The sequence below is a fragment of the Trematomus bernacchii genome, unplaced genomic scaffold, assembly GCF_902827165.1.
Source record: "Trematomus bernacchii unplaced genomic scaffold, fTreBer1.1, whole genome shotgun sequence".
NCBI classification, from domain to species: Eukaryota; Metazoa; Chordata; class Actinopteri; order Perciformes; family Nototheniidae; genus Trematomus; species Trematomus bernacchii.
In genome coordinates, this window is record NW_022987771.1 from 3,012,859 (window position 1) to 3,025,379 (window position 12,521).

Consider the following 12,521-nt stretch of genomic DNA (forward strand, 5'->3'; position numbering starts at 1 on the left):
GTGTGTGTGTGTGTTCTTTTTTAGAAAGCGTGGGCAAAGTGGCGACAGGTTTTTTTATAGCTCCCATCTTTGTCCAAGCCTCTTCTTGGCCATGTGTTAAAGCAGTGGGCAGATCTAAGCCGTGTTTATATTGAAGGCATGAGACGAGACGTGCACAAACTTTGCATCAGTCACATGCAAACACACACCAGATCACCACCTCACGTGGTGAAGTTGTGGGGTCTGTTTACCACCTGTGCACAAAGAGTTGACTCAGCAGAAAATACCTTGAGGAACACATAAACCATTTTAACAGAGGGACAAGTTAATCAGTGTAAATTGAAATTAACTCTAAGATATTTAACTGACATTACACTGAGCTGTAAATCGGCTATTGTTAGCACGCCAGGCAAAGCCAAGTGTAGGCTGCAGGGGAATGAATGAGCCTGAGTTTAAATGCTCATAAAAACGACTCTATCCATCTTAGCAGAGTTAATTAAAGAGGATGCTTCTCTAAAGTTAGCTCAGGGCTCTTTATTTTTACTACGTTAAGTCTCACTTATTTTCTTTCCTCTCTCTGTTCCTCACCTCTACTTTCTTCTTTTGCTGATACAGTCTTGGTTACACAACAACAGGATGCACAACAACATCCTCCAGAGTAATTGATGGTAAATGTGGGCTTCATGGCAATTATCCCCTGACACCCTAAATATATATCACCTTCCTCCTCACTGCAGTGCAGCTACGGAGAACTTGTGAAGTGAAGCTATTTTTTGCTCAATTTAAACATGAACTTGTTTTTGTGGCTTCAATCCTAGCATGCATTTGATGGAGATGTTGTTGGGTGGAAATGTCAGGCAAACAAGAGGGACAATTTGAGGCAGTGGCTCAGTCAGTAGGGACTTGGTTCAAGTCCTAATCCGACCAAATAAATACGGTGTGTGGACTCGTAGCTAGAGAAGTGCCGAGTCACCTCCTGGGCACTGCCGAGGTGCCCTTGAGCAAGCCACAGAAACTCCAGCTTTGCATACCTGTATTCCGATGCATGTGTGTATTCGTACTGTTCTGTGTAAATTCAAAACAGGGGGAAAAAAGCAGGGGATCAATAAAGGTTCATCTTTTTCTTCAACTTCAATAAGTGGCAAGGTTAAGTTCAAGAGACTGACAATGTGTTTTTATTCATTCTCTCAGTTTGAATGTAACATGATATGCCTATTTCTTTTTTCTTTTGCCAATTCTTTGTTTTCCTTTCCACTCTTTGATCTGATTTTCCTCCGCCCTGCCCAACAGATGGTGTTCTACATCCAGGACAGTGACGATGTCTACGGGCTCTTTCGGTTCGACCCGGCCAAAGAGCAAAGCATCCAGAGCCAACCTGAGGGCCGCTTCCTGTCGCTTCACTTCCTGCGAGACGGTGGTACACTGGGTAATGTGTCTTTGACCCTCACCGCCCTCTACATCCCTGCAGGCCCGATAGACCCAGCACTATCCCGGGACCGGGTTCTAAATGTTAGCAAAAATGTTAACGTCCTGTTTTCACTCGAACGGATGGTGCACGTCATACTGCCGATCAGGAACGATGCCTTTCTGCAGAATGGAGCTCATTTCCTCATACAGGTAACAATACTGGATGAAATATTGCCTTATATATCTTTATTTTCTCTTTTAATGACATCATTTATTATTGTAAACCAGGCAAAGATGTGCTCTTTATGTTTGTGTTTCCACTTAATGGCTAAATCAGTGCCATCCAAGCTTTAAGTGCCTCATTTGCATGTGTGAATGGTTTGACACTGGCACTTCAATCTGGCATGTTGCTATGGGATTTGCCCGACTGTCCAAAGCAACAACACCACCTAGCTCCTCAAGCAAGCACAAGAAAAGCCTCCTTCACATTCTGAACCATAATAACATCACAAACTGTCAGTCAAACCCCTTTACACACACCTATGTGAATGTAACAAAAACGACGTATTTAAAAGCGATAGGACATAAATGACCTTGGTTAAGAAGTAGCTACATTTTGATTTATTACAGGGACATGCTACCGATGTGAGCCTTTTAATAATTGAGTTTCTTCATCTGTTTCTCCTAGTTGAATACTGTGGAGCTGGTTGATATCAGACCTATGATTCACTCAAACAGCCCGAGGTTTGGGGGACCTCTAAACCTGACGTTGACTGTCACCCCTGACATCGCTAACGGGGAAATCGGCTTTACAAGTAACACCACAGTGGTGGTCTATGAACCAGAGGACAGCAATACCAGCACAGTAAGATATGACCCTCTATCAGTTGACATGGCTCTTATGACTTTCCATAAACCTAACCCTAAAACTGCATATGACTAAATTGTAAGATGATTTGATTTAACTTTACGGTGTTACATTTGGTACATAGTATAGTTTAATTGTTGGGGATCTACATCGGTATCATTTGGTAAAAACCTTTCCCATGATATCTTTGGTGACTATGTCTTTGGTGCTGCAGGTAAGCCTTCCCCTGCGTCGTGACGGGACAGACGGTCAGGCTGAAGTCTTCTGGAGTCTTCAACCAATCGGAGACAATCGTGCGGATATAACTGTGAAAGACCTGGAGCCTCTGAGCGGCTCTGTGGTCTTCCTCTCCGGGCAGAGCGATGCCTCCATCAACTTCACCATCATGGCCGACAACATCCCAGAAGTCAATGAGACCTTACTGCTCACTCTGGACAGGTAGGGATACAAAACTCCAGGAAAAGTTGTCATAGAAAGTGGAGCAGGGTGGACCCAAATGTAGGAGGCATTAACTTACCACAGAAAATTGCTTTAATTTTAAGAAAACCAGGCCAAACAGAGAAGTTTTCCGATGTACGACAAACAAAGAAATACAAGGATACGACAAAACAAATAAACAGGATTTAAATGGCCCTTTAATGCTTTCTGGGGTTCCAGTAGTGTGATATATCGGTGTTTATATAAAAAAATACTTTTTTGAACATTAAAGGTGGGGTAGGTAATTTTGGAGAAACCAGCTCGAGATCGCTATCATTTGAAAATACACAGCCGGAAAAAATCTGCCACTTCCTTACAGAGCCCCTCCTCCAACACACACGAACGCGCACATGACCAATGAGGGCACGAGATAAGTTTGTGCACAGATGGAAGGCTGACAGGCAGGTAGGCCATCCAGTTATTTTAGCTGGTTCCGGCTAAAATGATTGGTCGTGCTTTTTACAGTACTACAGCTTCCACAGATGACATTTTTTTATGGATTTTTTGTCAAAGCACTTAAGATATTCATTGCTATCAGGATGTTAAGAGCATTCCATGGAATATAACAAAAAGTGTATCTCGAGCCAGTTTCTCAAACTTACCTACCCCACCTTTAAAGCATGGAAACGAATAAGGCCGAGACAGACAATAAATCAAACAGGAAAACACAGGAAGTACAGACAGAAGACATTTTAAATAAAACAAGAAACTTAAAAATGAATCAAGACAAAAGTAATCTTTAAGCACAATAATACTTGTTTATTTTGTTCATTAATTATTAGACCCTCCTGCTTTATAATATTAATTGTAATACAATAATGTTTGGCAGCTGGTATCATTTAAGTTTAAGAGCCAACTGCATGGGAAGGATGTGTGGGTGCTATCTCATCCCATCTCTGCGTTGGTTTTCTGTAGATATGTGTGTGTTTGTGGTTTGGGGGGGGGGGGGTTCATCTGTTGCTCTGATGAGAACGGCAGCTCTCTCTCCCTCCCACTCCTCCCCCGCAGGGTGGAGACTGCACGCTTTATAGTGTACTTCGGGTAAGTAGAGAGTGGAATGAACCTGGGCCTTTTGTGTGGCGTGAATCAAGACTTTGTTTTTCAGAGAAGGGCCCACTTCAGGATTTCTGGGCCCTTTGGTTGACGTGGGGATGAGGGGCTCTGGGTTTAGGGTGGGGGGGGGGGGGGGGGGGGGGGGGTTTAGTGATGGTGTGAAAAAAGGGAACCCAAAAGAGAGTGGTTGTTGGGAGTAAATAGAGCATCTTCTTTATGTGTTCCGCTCTAATTGAACCAGGCCTGATTGTGCAGCGCTTTAAAGACAGTGTCAGTGTTTGTATGCATGCAGCGCCTTGGCTGTGAGCGTTTGTTTGGAGTGCTGCATTCTGTCATGTCTTTGTCTCTTATTTACCCGTTATGTGATGCTTACTTGGCTTCAATTTTCTCAACATACACACACACACACATGCACACACCGCCATCGAGCAATACAGAGGCAGGCCCGGCGTAGATTGACATTGTTATTAAAAGTGGTTTAAACAGCAGGACCTCTACACATGGGGCCAATAATGAATAAGCATCACACAATGTAAGGAATGAATTACACTGATTGAAGTTAAAGAGCTTAGTTTAACCTCATTTCATAAATATTGAAGTTTCAGAAGTTCAAACCACAACAGAAAACACAGGCCAAAAATGGTTCATGTCTGCACAATGTAGGTACCGACGTCAGAGACATACTTCACCATTGTCTGTGGTTAAACACTAGAAATGAACTTATGCACCTTTTCTGGGATGTTTGACCTTCACTCTAACACAGTAACAGTTAAACATTGCTATTGTGCTATTTTGGAAAGATAGTGTTGGTAGGAACGTTCCCAATGGTTCTCTAGTTGAGTTTTCTAGCTGTGTGAACAAACGACACACACCTTGTGTCAAAGATATGAGTTTTCTTTCTCTATTTTCTCACAACTTTAACACTATTATGATGTCATGCTGTTTATGCATGTGTGTGTGTGTGTGTGTGTGTGTGTGTGTGTGTGTGTGTGTGTGTGTGTGTGTGTGTGTGTGTGTGTGTGTGTGTGTGTGTGTGTGTGTGTGTGTGTGTGTGTGTGTGTGTGTGTGTGTGTGTGTGTGTGTGTGTGTGTGTGTGTGTGTGTGTGTGTGTGTGTGTGTTATAGGAGTAATGTTGAGAATCAGATCCTGAAGGCTGGCTTCACAAGCAGAGAGATTGTCATCGTGGAGAACGACGACCCGGGGGGGGTCTTTGAGTTCTCCTCACTGTCCAGAGGCCCGTGGTTTATTAATGTGAGTCTAAAAGATGTAATCTATATTTTGTAATTTAAATATCTGACTATATAAATGTAATATATAAAACTGTCCACACAGCTTTAGCTTGTAAAGCGTACTCATATTTTTCACATTATTAATTATAAAAGTGTCAGTAACGGTCTATAGTGATTCATTTCATTCAATCTAGAGTGTATATATTATAATGTCTTTATTTCTACCAGCTCTTAAATGTATTCTAGATTTATACTACTGTTTATAGTGTGTATACGCAAAAATACTGTTCATGATCTATTGACTTTAGGTTTTCTTTGCACCTCTGGTTAGATGCTAACTGCATTTTGCTGTCCCATTACTTGTTCTCTGTGCAATGACAATAACAACAGCTACTGTGAGGTGTATTACATCTAATCCATATCATATAATTGTGTCCCTTGTCTCTGTCTTCTGGTCACATCTGTAAACGTACCTAGGAGGGTGAGGCGGTGGAGCTGCACGTGGTCAGAGCCCAGGGCCAGCTGCTGAAACAGCTGGTGCGATACGCCGTCATGCCTTCAGACAACACGGAGTTCTACGGCGCCACGGGCATCCTGGAGTTCAAACCCGGAGAGAGAGAGGTGGTGGTGGCGCTGGTGGCGAGGCCTGATGGGGTGCCTGAGGTAGGGATATGGTCGATTCAATAATGACCTCTCACATTTATCAACTTTCTTTTTCTTACTAAACTCGGTCCTTGAAGTCTAAAAGTGGTCAATATTATTTAAAGATAGTGAAAAAATGGTCTTATAGTGGATTAGTATTCATAGTCTGCTGCTATGACCTACATTTCCCTACAGCGATAACTAAAGTGTATCTTAAACCTGTGTTTTCTCCATTAAACCTTGTGTGTGTGTGTGTGTGTGTGTGTGTGTGTGTGTGTGTGTGTGTGTGTGTGTGTGTGTGTGTGTGTGTGTGTGTGTGTGTGTGTGTGTGTGTGTGTGTGTGTGTGTGTGTGTGTGTGTGTGTGTGTGTGTGTGTGTGTGTGTGTGTGTGTGTGCATACAGCTGGACGAGACTTTCTCTGTGGTGCTGAGTAGCCACAGCACTCCACCCAGTCGCCTAGGCAACCGGCGGGAGGTCAACATCACAGTGCGGAGGAATGACGACCCCTTTGGGGTCATTGAGTTCATCCAATCAGGACTAACGGTGGCCATCAATGAGAGCAAAGGGGACGAGACTCACCGAGGTACTTTAGAGTAGCAATCCTTCAGATAATAATGACAAGCACTATCTCATTGACACTTAAAACGGACCTTATTGAAGTGAAACGCATAAAATGTTTCTGCATGGGGGATGAGATAGACATGATTTAAGTTTGTGTTTACAACTAATTATGTTATTGTAATAGATAATTAAAGCAGAACAAATAGTTATTCAGTCAACTTGTACACCCCCACTGATTGGATGATGCAGTCCAATTATTGATCTGGTCCTGAGAATATTAAGAAGCAAAAACACTTCACTCAGCCTTAACTGAATGTATCCCCAATATTTGCAGAAAACCACATTATTATTGTGCTCTAACTTAAAATAAAAGCCTTGACAGGTGGTACAAAATACAAATAAAAATGCGTACAAAAGAGTTATTGACTGTAAAGTGTTTGAAAATATAAATACATCTTTGTTTCTTCTGATTCTCCTCCAGCGGTGTACCCTGTGGTGAGGAACAGGGGTCACTTTGGAGAGGTGTCGGTGTCCTGGGTCTTGGAGCCAGCTTGGTCCGGAGACGTGAGCCCAATCCAGGGAGACATCACCTTCATGGAGGGGGAGTTCCTCAAAAACCTCACTCTCTTCTCTGTCCCTGATGAGGTAAAATGATCACTAAATAAAAAAATGCATACAATCCAAATTGGAGTTAGATGCCCACAGTCATTTTCATACTTTGTTTATTCCAGATCCCAGAGGACATGGAGAATTTCACCATCACAGTGTTAAATGCTACAGGTGGTGCAAGACTGGGAAACATACTCACTGCCAGCTTACAGATTAATAAGAATGATGACCCCATTTACTTCTCTGGTAAGTGTTCTTTTATGGATACAGTTTACGAAGGTGATAATATTCTGATATATTATAGCTACAGTCGTGACTCCTTTTTCGTCTCCCTGTCTTTCTTCCCATGCCTCGTCCTCTCCTCAGAACCTGTGGTCGTGCATCTTCGCGAAGGGGGCGTGGCCAACTTCACTGTTCTCAGGGCAGGGCGGGCAGACTTTGTTGCCACGGTGATGTACCGTGTGGAGTACGGAGATGCGTCTCCAGGTGACCTCACCTTGTTGGGTAATGGCACGCTGCTGGTGTATGAGGAGGGGGAGTGGATGAAGAACGTCTCTGTGGCCGTGGAAGATGACGACACACCGGAGACTGATGAACCCTTTTACATCGTTCTCTACAATGCTACGGGTGAGTGCGGGCTCATTATTAATTCAAATTCAAAGGTTTTATTGTCATATGCACAAAGCTACAGTGTAGAAATGGAAATGAAAATCTTATGACTTGAGCTCCTTCAACAATCCAACATATATAATAAAATACTAAGATACTAAATAAAAAGTAGTGCAAAAAGTCAATATACATGTAAATAGAATATGATATGTACATATAAACAAGTGGTTTGCACAAAAAAGTTTATCTTCTGTGAAGCATGTCAAAAAAAATGGTGGCAGTGTCCTACCTTCATTTACGTTGGTCCCTTGACAACACATTTGAAATCTATAAACAACTTCTCCCTTTCTCCCCTGTTTCTCCTCCTGTCTTGATATAACTGTGCATGTCCACAGAAGAGAAGCCAGGCTATGTTGCTTTGAAATCTCCATATCATTTAACCCTCCTGTTGTCTTCGGGTCAAATCTGACCGATTTACTACTTTCATCAATCATAACTTTTTTGTTTTACATTTGATTGCATTAAGGCTTTATGATATCCTTCACAGACATTAGAACATATCAAATTGCTGATCACCACTTTCATTGAATTTTGGATGATTTAGTCAACTTTGAAACACCCATGGTGTTCCCGGTCAAAAAATGACCGCCATAAAGAAAAGGAATTAGTAACCATCCGGATCAGATAAAACACACACATAAACACACACACATACTCTAGATGTGTCCCCCCCCTTATGTGCCCAATCCCCCCATGTGAATCACACCTGGCACTCACACAAACACACACACAAACACACACAGAACAATTTGACACATTTCCCGCTCTTATGTGCCCATCCCCCCACATGGCTCACACCTGGCACACGCAATACATGTTCAGTGTCTATTCTTTGTATATTTACTGCAGTGTTTCATGTATACCAGTAGTCTGATACAATAGTTACAGTTTGAAAGGCTGTTAAATGAAATTTGGTGATGATTAATGGTTTTTGTGTTAATGTAATAGCAGTTAAAACAGGACCGGTCAAATTTGACCGCGAACACCAAAGTAAGGGGGGGGGAAACAAAGTCAATAGGAGGGTTAATGTAAAATAACGTTGCTCATTGGTATTTAATATTACCAAATCATTGAGCTCTGTTAAAAAAAAAACTCTTACATTCCTGCAGTGCAAGTATTTTCATCAATATTCAACTCTTTTACACTTCTTTTAAAGTGGTTAGAACAAGATAGGATATATTCTGGTAATTCTCATCACTGAATATATACTGGCTGTTTCATGTCTATACATATGTTGGCCCAAAAAATACATATCTATATGGCGTCCAAGGATTACAACAGCTCGAAGTCAGTTTCTTTTTGTATGTGCTTTATAGGAGAAAACCATGCAATCATCTCAGAACAACTTCTCCCCTTCAACTCTGTTTATCCTCCCGTCCTAATGCTAGTTGTTTATGTACAGAGAGGTCATTTAGCATTGTCTGTGGTAGCACTGGTGCTCCTAATCCCAGTATTGTGTGTCAGGGATGGGAATGAAAGAGCAGTGGGCCCCAACAGGACCTTAATTACTAGACTCCAGACTTTCTAAGACACAAAGACTCTGCCGGCCTCTCTCTGTCTGCTGAGTGACACGGAGTAGAGTTGAGTTAGCGTTAGCTTACGCCAGGCGATGGTGCTTTATAAGGGATTGTGTTAAAAGTCAATAACCCTCATGTTAGAGGTCAATCAAACTTTGTTTAATTTGGAGAAGATTTGCATGGTATGGTCCAGCATTTGCTTGTGAGAGGTTATGCAGCTATGGGAATGCAATCTGTCTGTATTTCTTCATATATAAAGCGTTTACATCTCGTAAAACAGACTCGAAGAAACTCACATTACATCAGCATGTAGGTCTTTATCTGACCCGATCATATGATTGTGTCCACAGGTGATGCTGTTGTGTATGGAGCAGACACAGCTACTGTGGTGATTGAAGCCAATGACGACGCCAATGGGATTTTCTCCCTGGAAGCCACGGAGAAACCCGTCGAAGAGGGCAAGACCAATAACTTTAAGTAAGGAACAGGCCTTTACAGTATCTATGCTTCTTTTACACATTTCTTGAAGAGTTAAGTTGTCTCTATGTTTTGAACAGACCCTGTATTCTTTATCTGAAATCATTACTCTTTCCTCCCAGTGTGCTTCGTGCAAGAGGACATTTTGGTAACGTTACAGTCTTCTGGCAGCTGTTTGCCAATGACTCAGTGACTCCTCTGGAGGAAAACCAGGAGTTTACCAACACATCTGGCTCCATCACCTTCACCACAGGAGAAGAGACCAAGCCTATAGTCCTGGAGGCCATCTCTGATAAGCTCCCAGAGTTCAACGAGTTCTTCGTCCTCAGGCTCGTTAATATCTCAGGTGAGATCAAGATAAAAGTTACTTTTTTGTCAGACTTAACTGATAATATAAATAAATTCTTCGCAAAAGAAAAGTTGCAACTACCATAGAAAATAACTGTCAATACGTTTACGGAGCGTCCACACAGCAGCGTTAAAAAAATCTTGGAGGTGGGCGTATCTGAAGCTTGGGGATTTTGAGTAACGCGACCAACAACCAATCACATGAATCTCCCGCCCCCGACATACGAAGCAAAAAAGCCCGAAGTAAACTGGATATAAACTCCCCAAACAGGCGAAAACCTACCACTGTCTCTGCCACCTCCCTCCATGCCTGGTTTGTATCCCGGTAGGTAAATAGGGACTGGTCATAAAGCACCGGGTGATTCCCTAGCGCTATAATTAATTTCTCCTCCATTTTTTGGAATATGAGGAAATGACCTGCGGTATGTCTCTCCCAGCATACACGCGGTTTGATTGGCTAGCGCTTGAACTGTCCGATTTGCATAAACGGGATTTGATTGGCTGACGCTTCCACCTCAGCTTCAAAAGTTGAACATTGCTCAACTTTGAATCCTGAAAATCCTGAAAATCTCCGCTCTGCTTCCCACAATGCAGTTCGACGAAAAGTGAGGCAAAGTGACGTCACCCCATTCAAAGTGAATGGGCAGAAGCGTTGGAAGATTTTTTAACGCTGCTGTGTGGACGGACCGTGCAAGAATGGTTCATTTCATAGAAATATTTTTTCTTGATTTTAATTCTTCAACTGTTGTCTATCATTTCTTAAAGGTGGTTACCCGGGGGAAGGTGGACGACTAGCAGAGATTTCCCTGAATGCCTCGGTTCTCATCCCTTACAATGACGACCCCTTCGGTGTGTTTGCCATCTCTGACAGCAACCTGGACCAAGAAGTAGCCGAAGATGTACTCTCAGAGGACGACATGACTGACGTCACTTCCTTCACCATCCTCCGACAGCAGGGTACTTTTGGCGATGTACGGGTTTCCTGGGAGATTGTTTCTGGCCGCTTCCCAGAGGGCCTTCCCCTGATGGATGACCTGCTCCTGCTCGCCTCCTTCCCAGACGAGGTGGAGCTCCGGCCTCATGCCAGGCGACACCACTCAGCCACAGACACGTGGTTTTTCTCTGGCCTTCCCGGAGCTTACGGGACCGTCTCCTCTGAAGACGGGCCTGCTGCTGTCGGAAACTTCACCTTCTCTGCCTGGCTAGTGCCCGAACCAGACACTGACGGCTTCATCGTCAGCAAAGGAAACAGGAATGGGACCTTGTATTACGGAGTAAAGGTCCACATCAATGAGTCTCACGTCACGGTGATGCTGTATTACACAGTGATCGGATCAAACAGTCCCCAGGTGGCCCGGGCCAGTGCTGAGAAATATCTGGAGAGTAATGCCTGGTTACATGTGATCGTTACTGTAGATGATGGGATTATTGAGTTCTTCCTGGATGGGGTCCCTATTCCTGGAGGACTGAGGAGCATCAAAGGAGAGGGCATCACTGATGGTGAGCTGTTGCATTAGATATTCAGATTCAGAGTACTTTGTAGTCCATTAAAGAGGACATGTGATGCTCATTGTCAGGTTTATATTTGTATTGTGTGTCTCTGTGACATATGTCCATGCTTTAATGTTCAAAAAGCTCTTTTTCTCATACTGCCTTTGCTGCAGCCTCCTTTTCACCCTCTGTCTGAAACCAGAGCCCAGTCTGCTTTTATTGGTCAACCACTAAGAGATGTGTTAGAAATATCCCGTCCCACAAAACAGCTTGTGTCTTCACCTCCTATCTGATGGCACCATTTATTTTTAGCATCTGTTTTCATGACTTTCTAGAATGTTAGTTTTATCATGTTGCTTTAAATGTAAAACATATATATCAGGGTTGCTGAATAGCTCACGTATAGACTGTGCAGGAGACCACATGTCATCACCTCTGTCTCCCCCATTCAACACTGTCACTTCAGTTTGCACACTGGTGGCCCAAAACAACCCACCCATAACAAATGATGATGCATGTACTGTTAAAATGAATTGGAACATTACATGTTATCAATTTGTTGGGGAAGATTAAATAAGTATTTTTTAATTATTGCAGTGTTAGTATTAACACTCTTAATGTCACCTAGAAGGCAAAACACTTTTCATGTCAAAATATGACAGGCCATTATTTATTATGTCCTGTGTGTGTGTGTGTGTGTGTGTGTGTGTGTGTGTGTGTGTGTGTGTGTGTGTGTGTGTGAGCAAGCGTGTGTGTGTGACTATCTAGGCAGAGAACTTCAAGCTTCTCTCCCTTTGTTCACATATGGAATGTCAAGTCTTAACGTCTTTCAGATATAATGCATGGCCTCACACACACACACACACACACACACACACACACACACACACACACACACACACACACACACACACACACACACACACACACACACCACACACACACACACACACACATACACACACACAGACATTGTTCAGGACTACTGGGACTCTGCTATGCTTGAGTGACCACTTAGCCTCAGCACTGCTGGATATTATTACCGCTAAAGGGAATCAGTCGGCATTTTCTTTTCTTTCTATTCTCTGTAATTAATGGAGACAATAGTCATAGCCTCTATTGGACCAAAATCCCCCAGAGGGGAAATATTCTGATGGTTCTTTGGCTAACTTCAATCACAGGAGATGTATACAT

General features: G+C 42.9%; 1 protein-coding gene across 1 annotated transcript in view; it reads left to right on the forward strand.

Moving 5' to 3' along the window:
• Positions 1 to 12,521, forward strand: part of adgrv1 (adhesion G protein-coupled receptor V1) — a 142,221-nt gene that overhangs the window by 10,446 nt on the left and 119,254 nt on the right. The window contains 12 exon segments of the mRNA XM_034148508.1: positions 1,270 to 1,596; positions 2,075 to 2,251; positions 2,469 to 2,692; positions 4,909 to 5,035; positions 5,491 to 5,676; positions 6,058 to 6,238; positions 6,698 to 6,861; positions 6,948 to 7,071; positions 7,192 to 7,452; positions 9,362 to 9,488; positions 9,611 to 9,834; positions 10,602 to 11,336. Of these exon segments, the coding sequence (XP_034004399.1) occupies positions 1,270 to 1,596; positions 2,075 to 2,251; positions 2,469 to 2,692; positions 4,909 to 5,035; positions 5,491 to 5,676; positions 6,058 to 6,238; positions 6,698 to 6,861; positions 6,948 to 7,071; positions 7,192 to 7,452; positions 9,362 to 9,488; positions 9,611 to 9,834; positions 10,602 to 11,336 (2,857 nt within the window).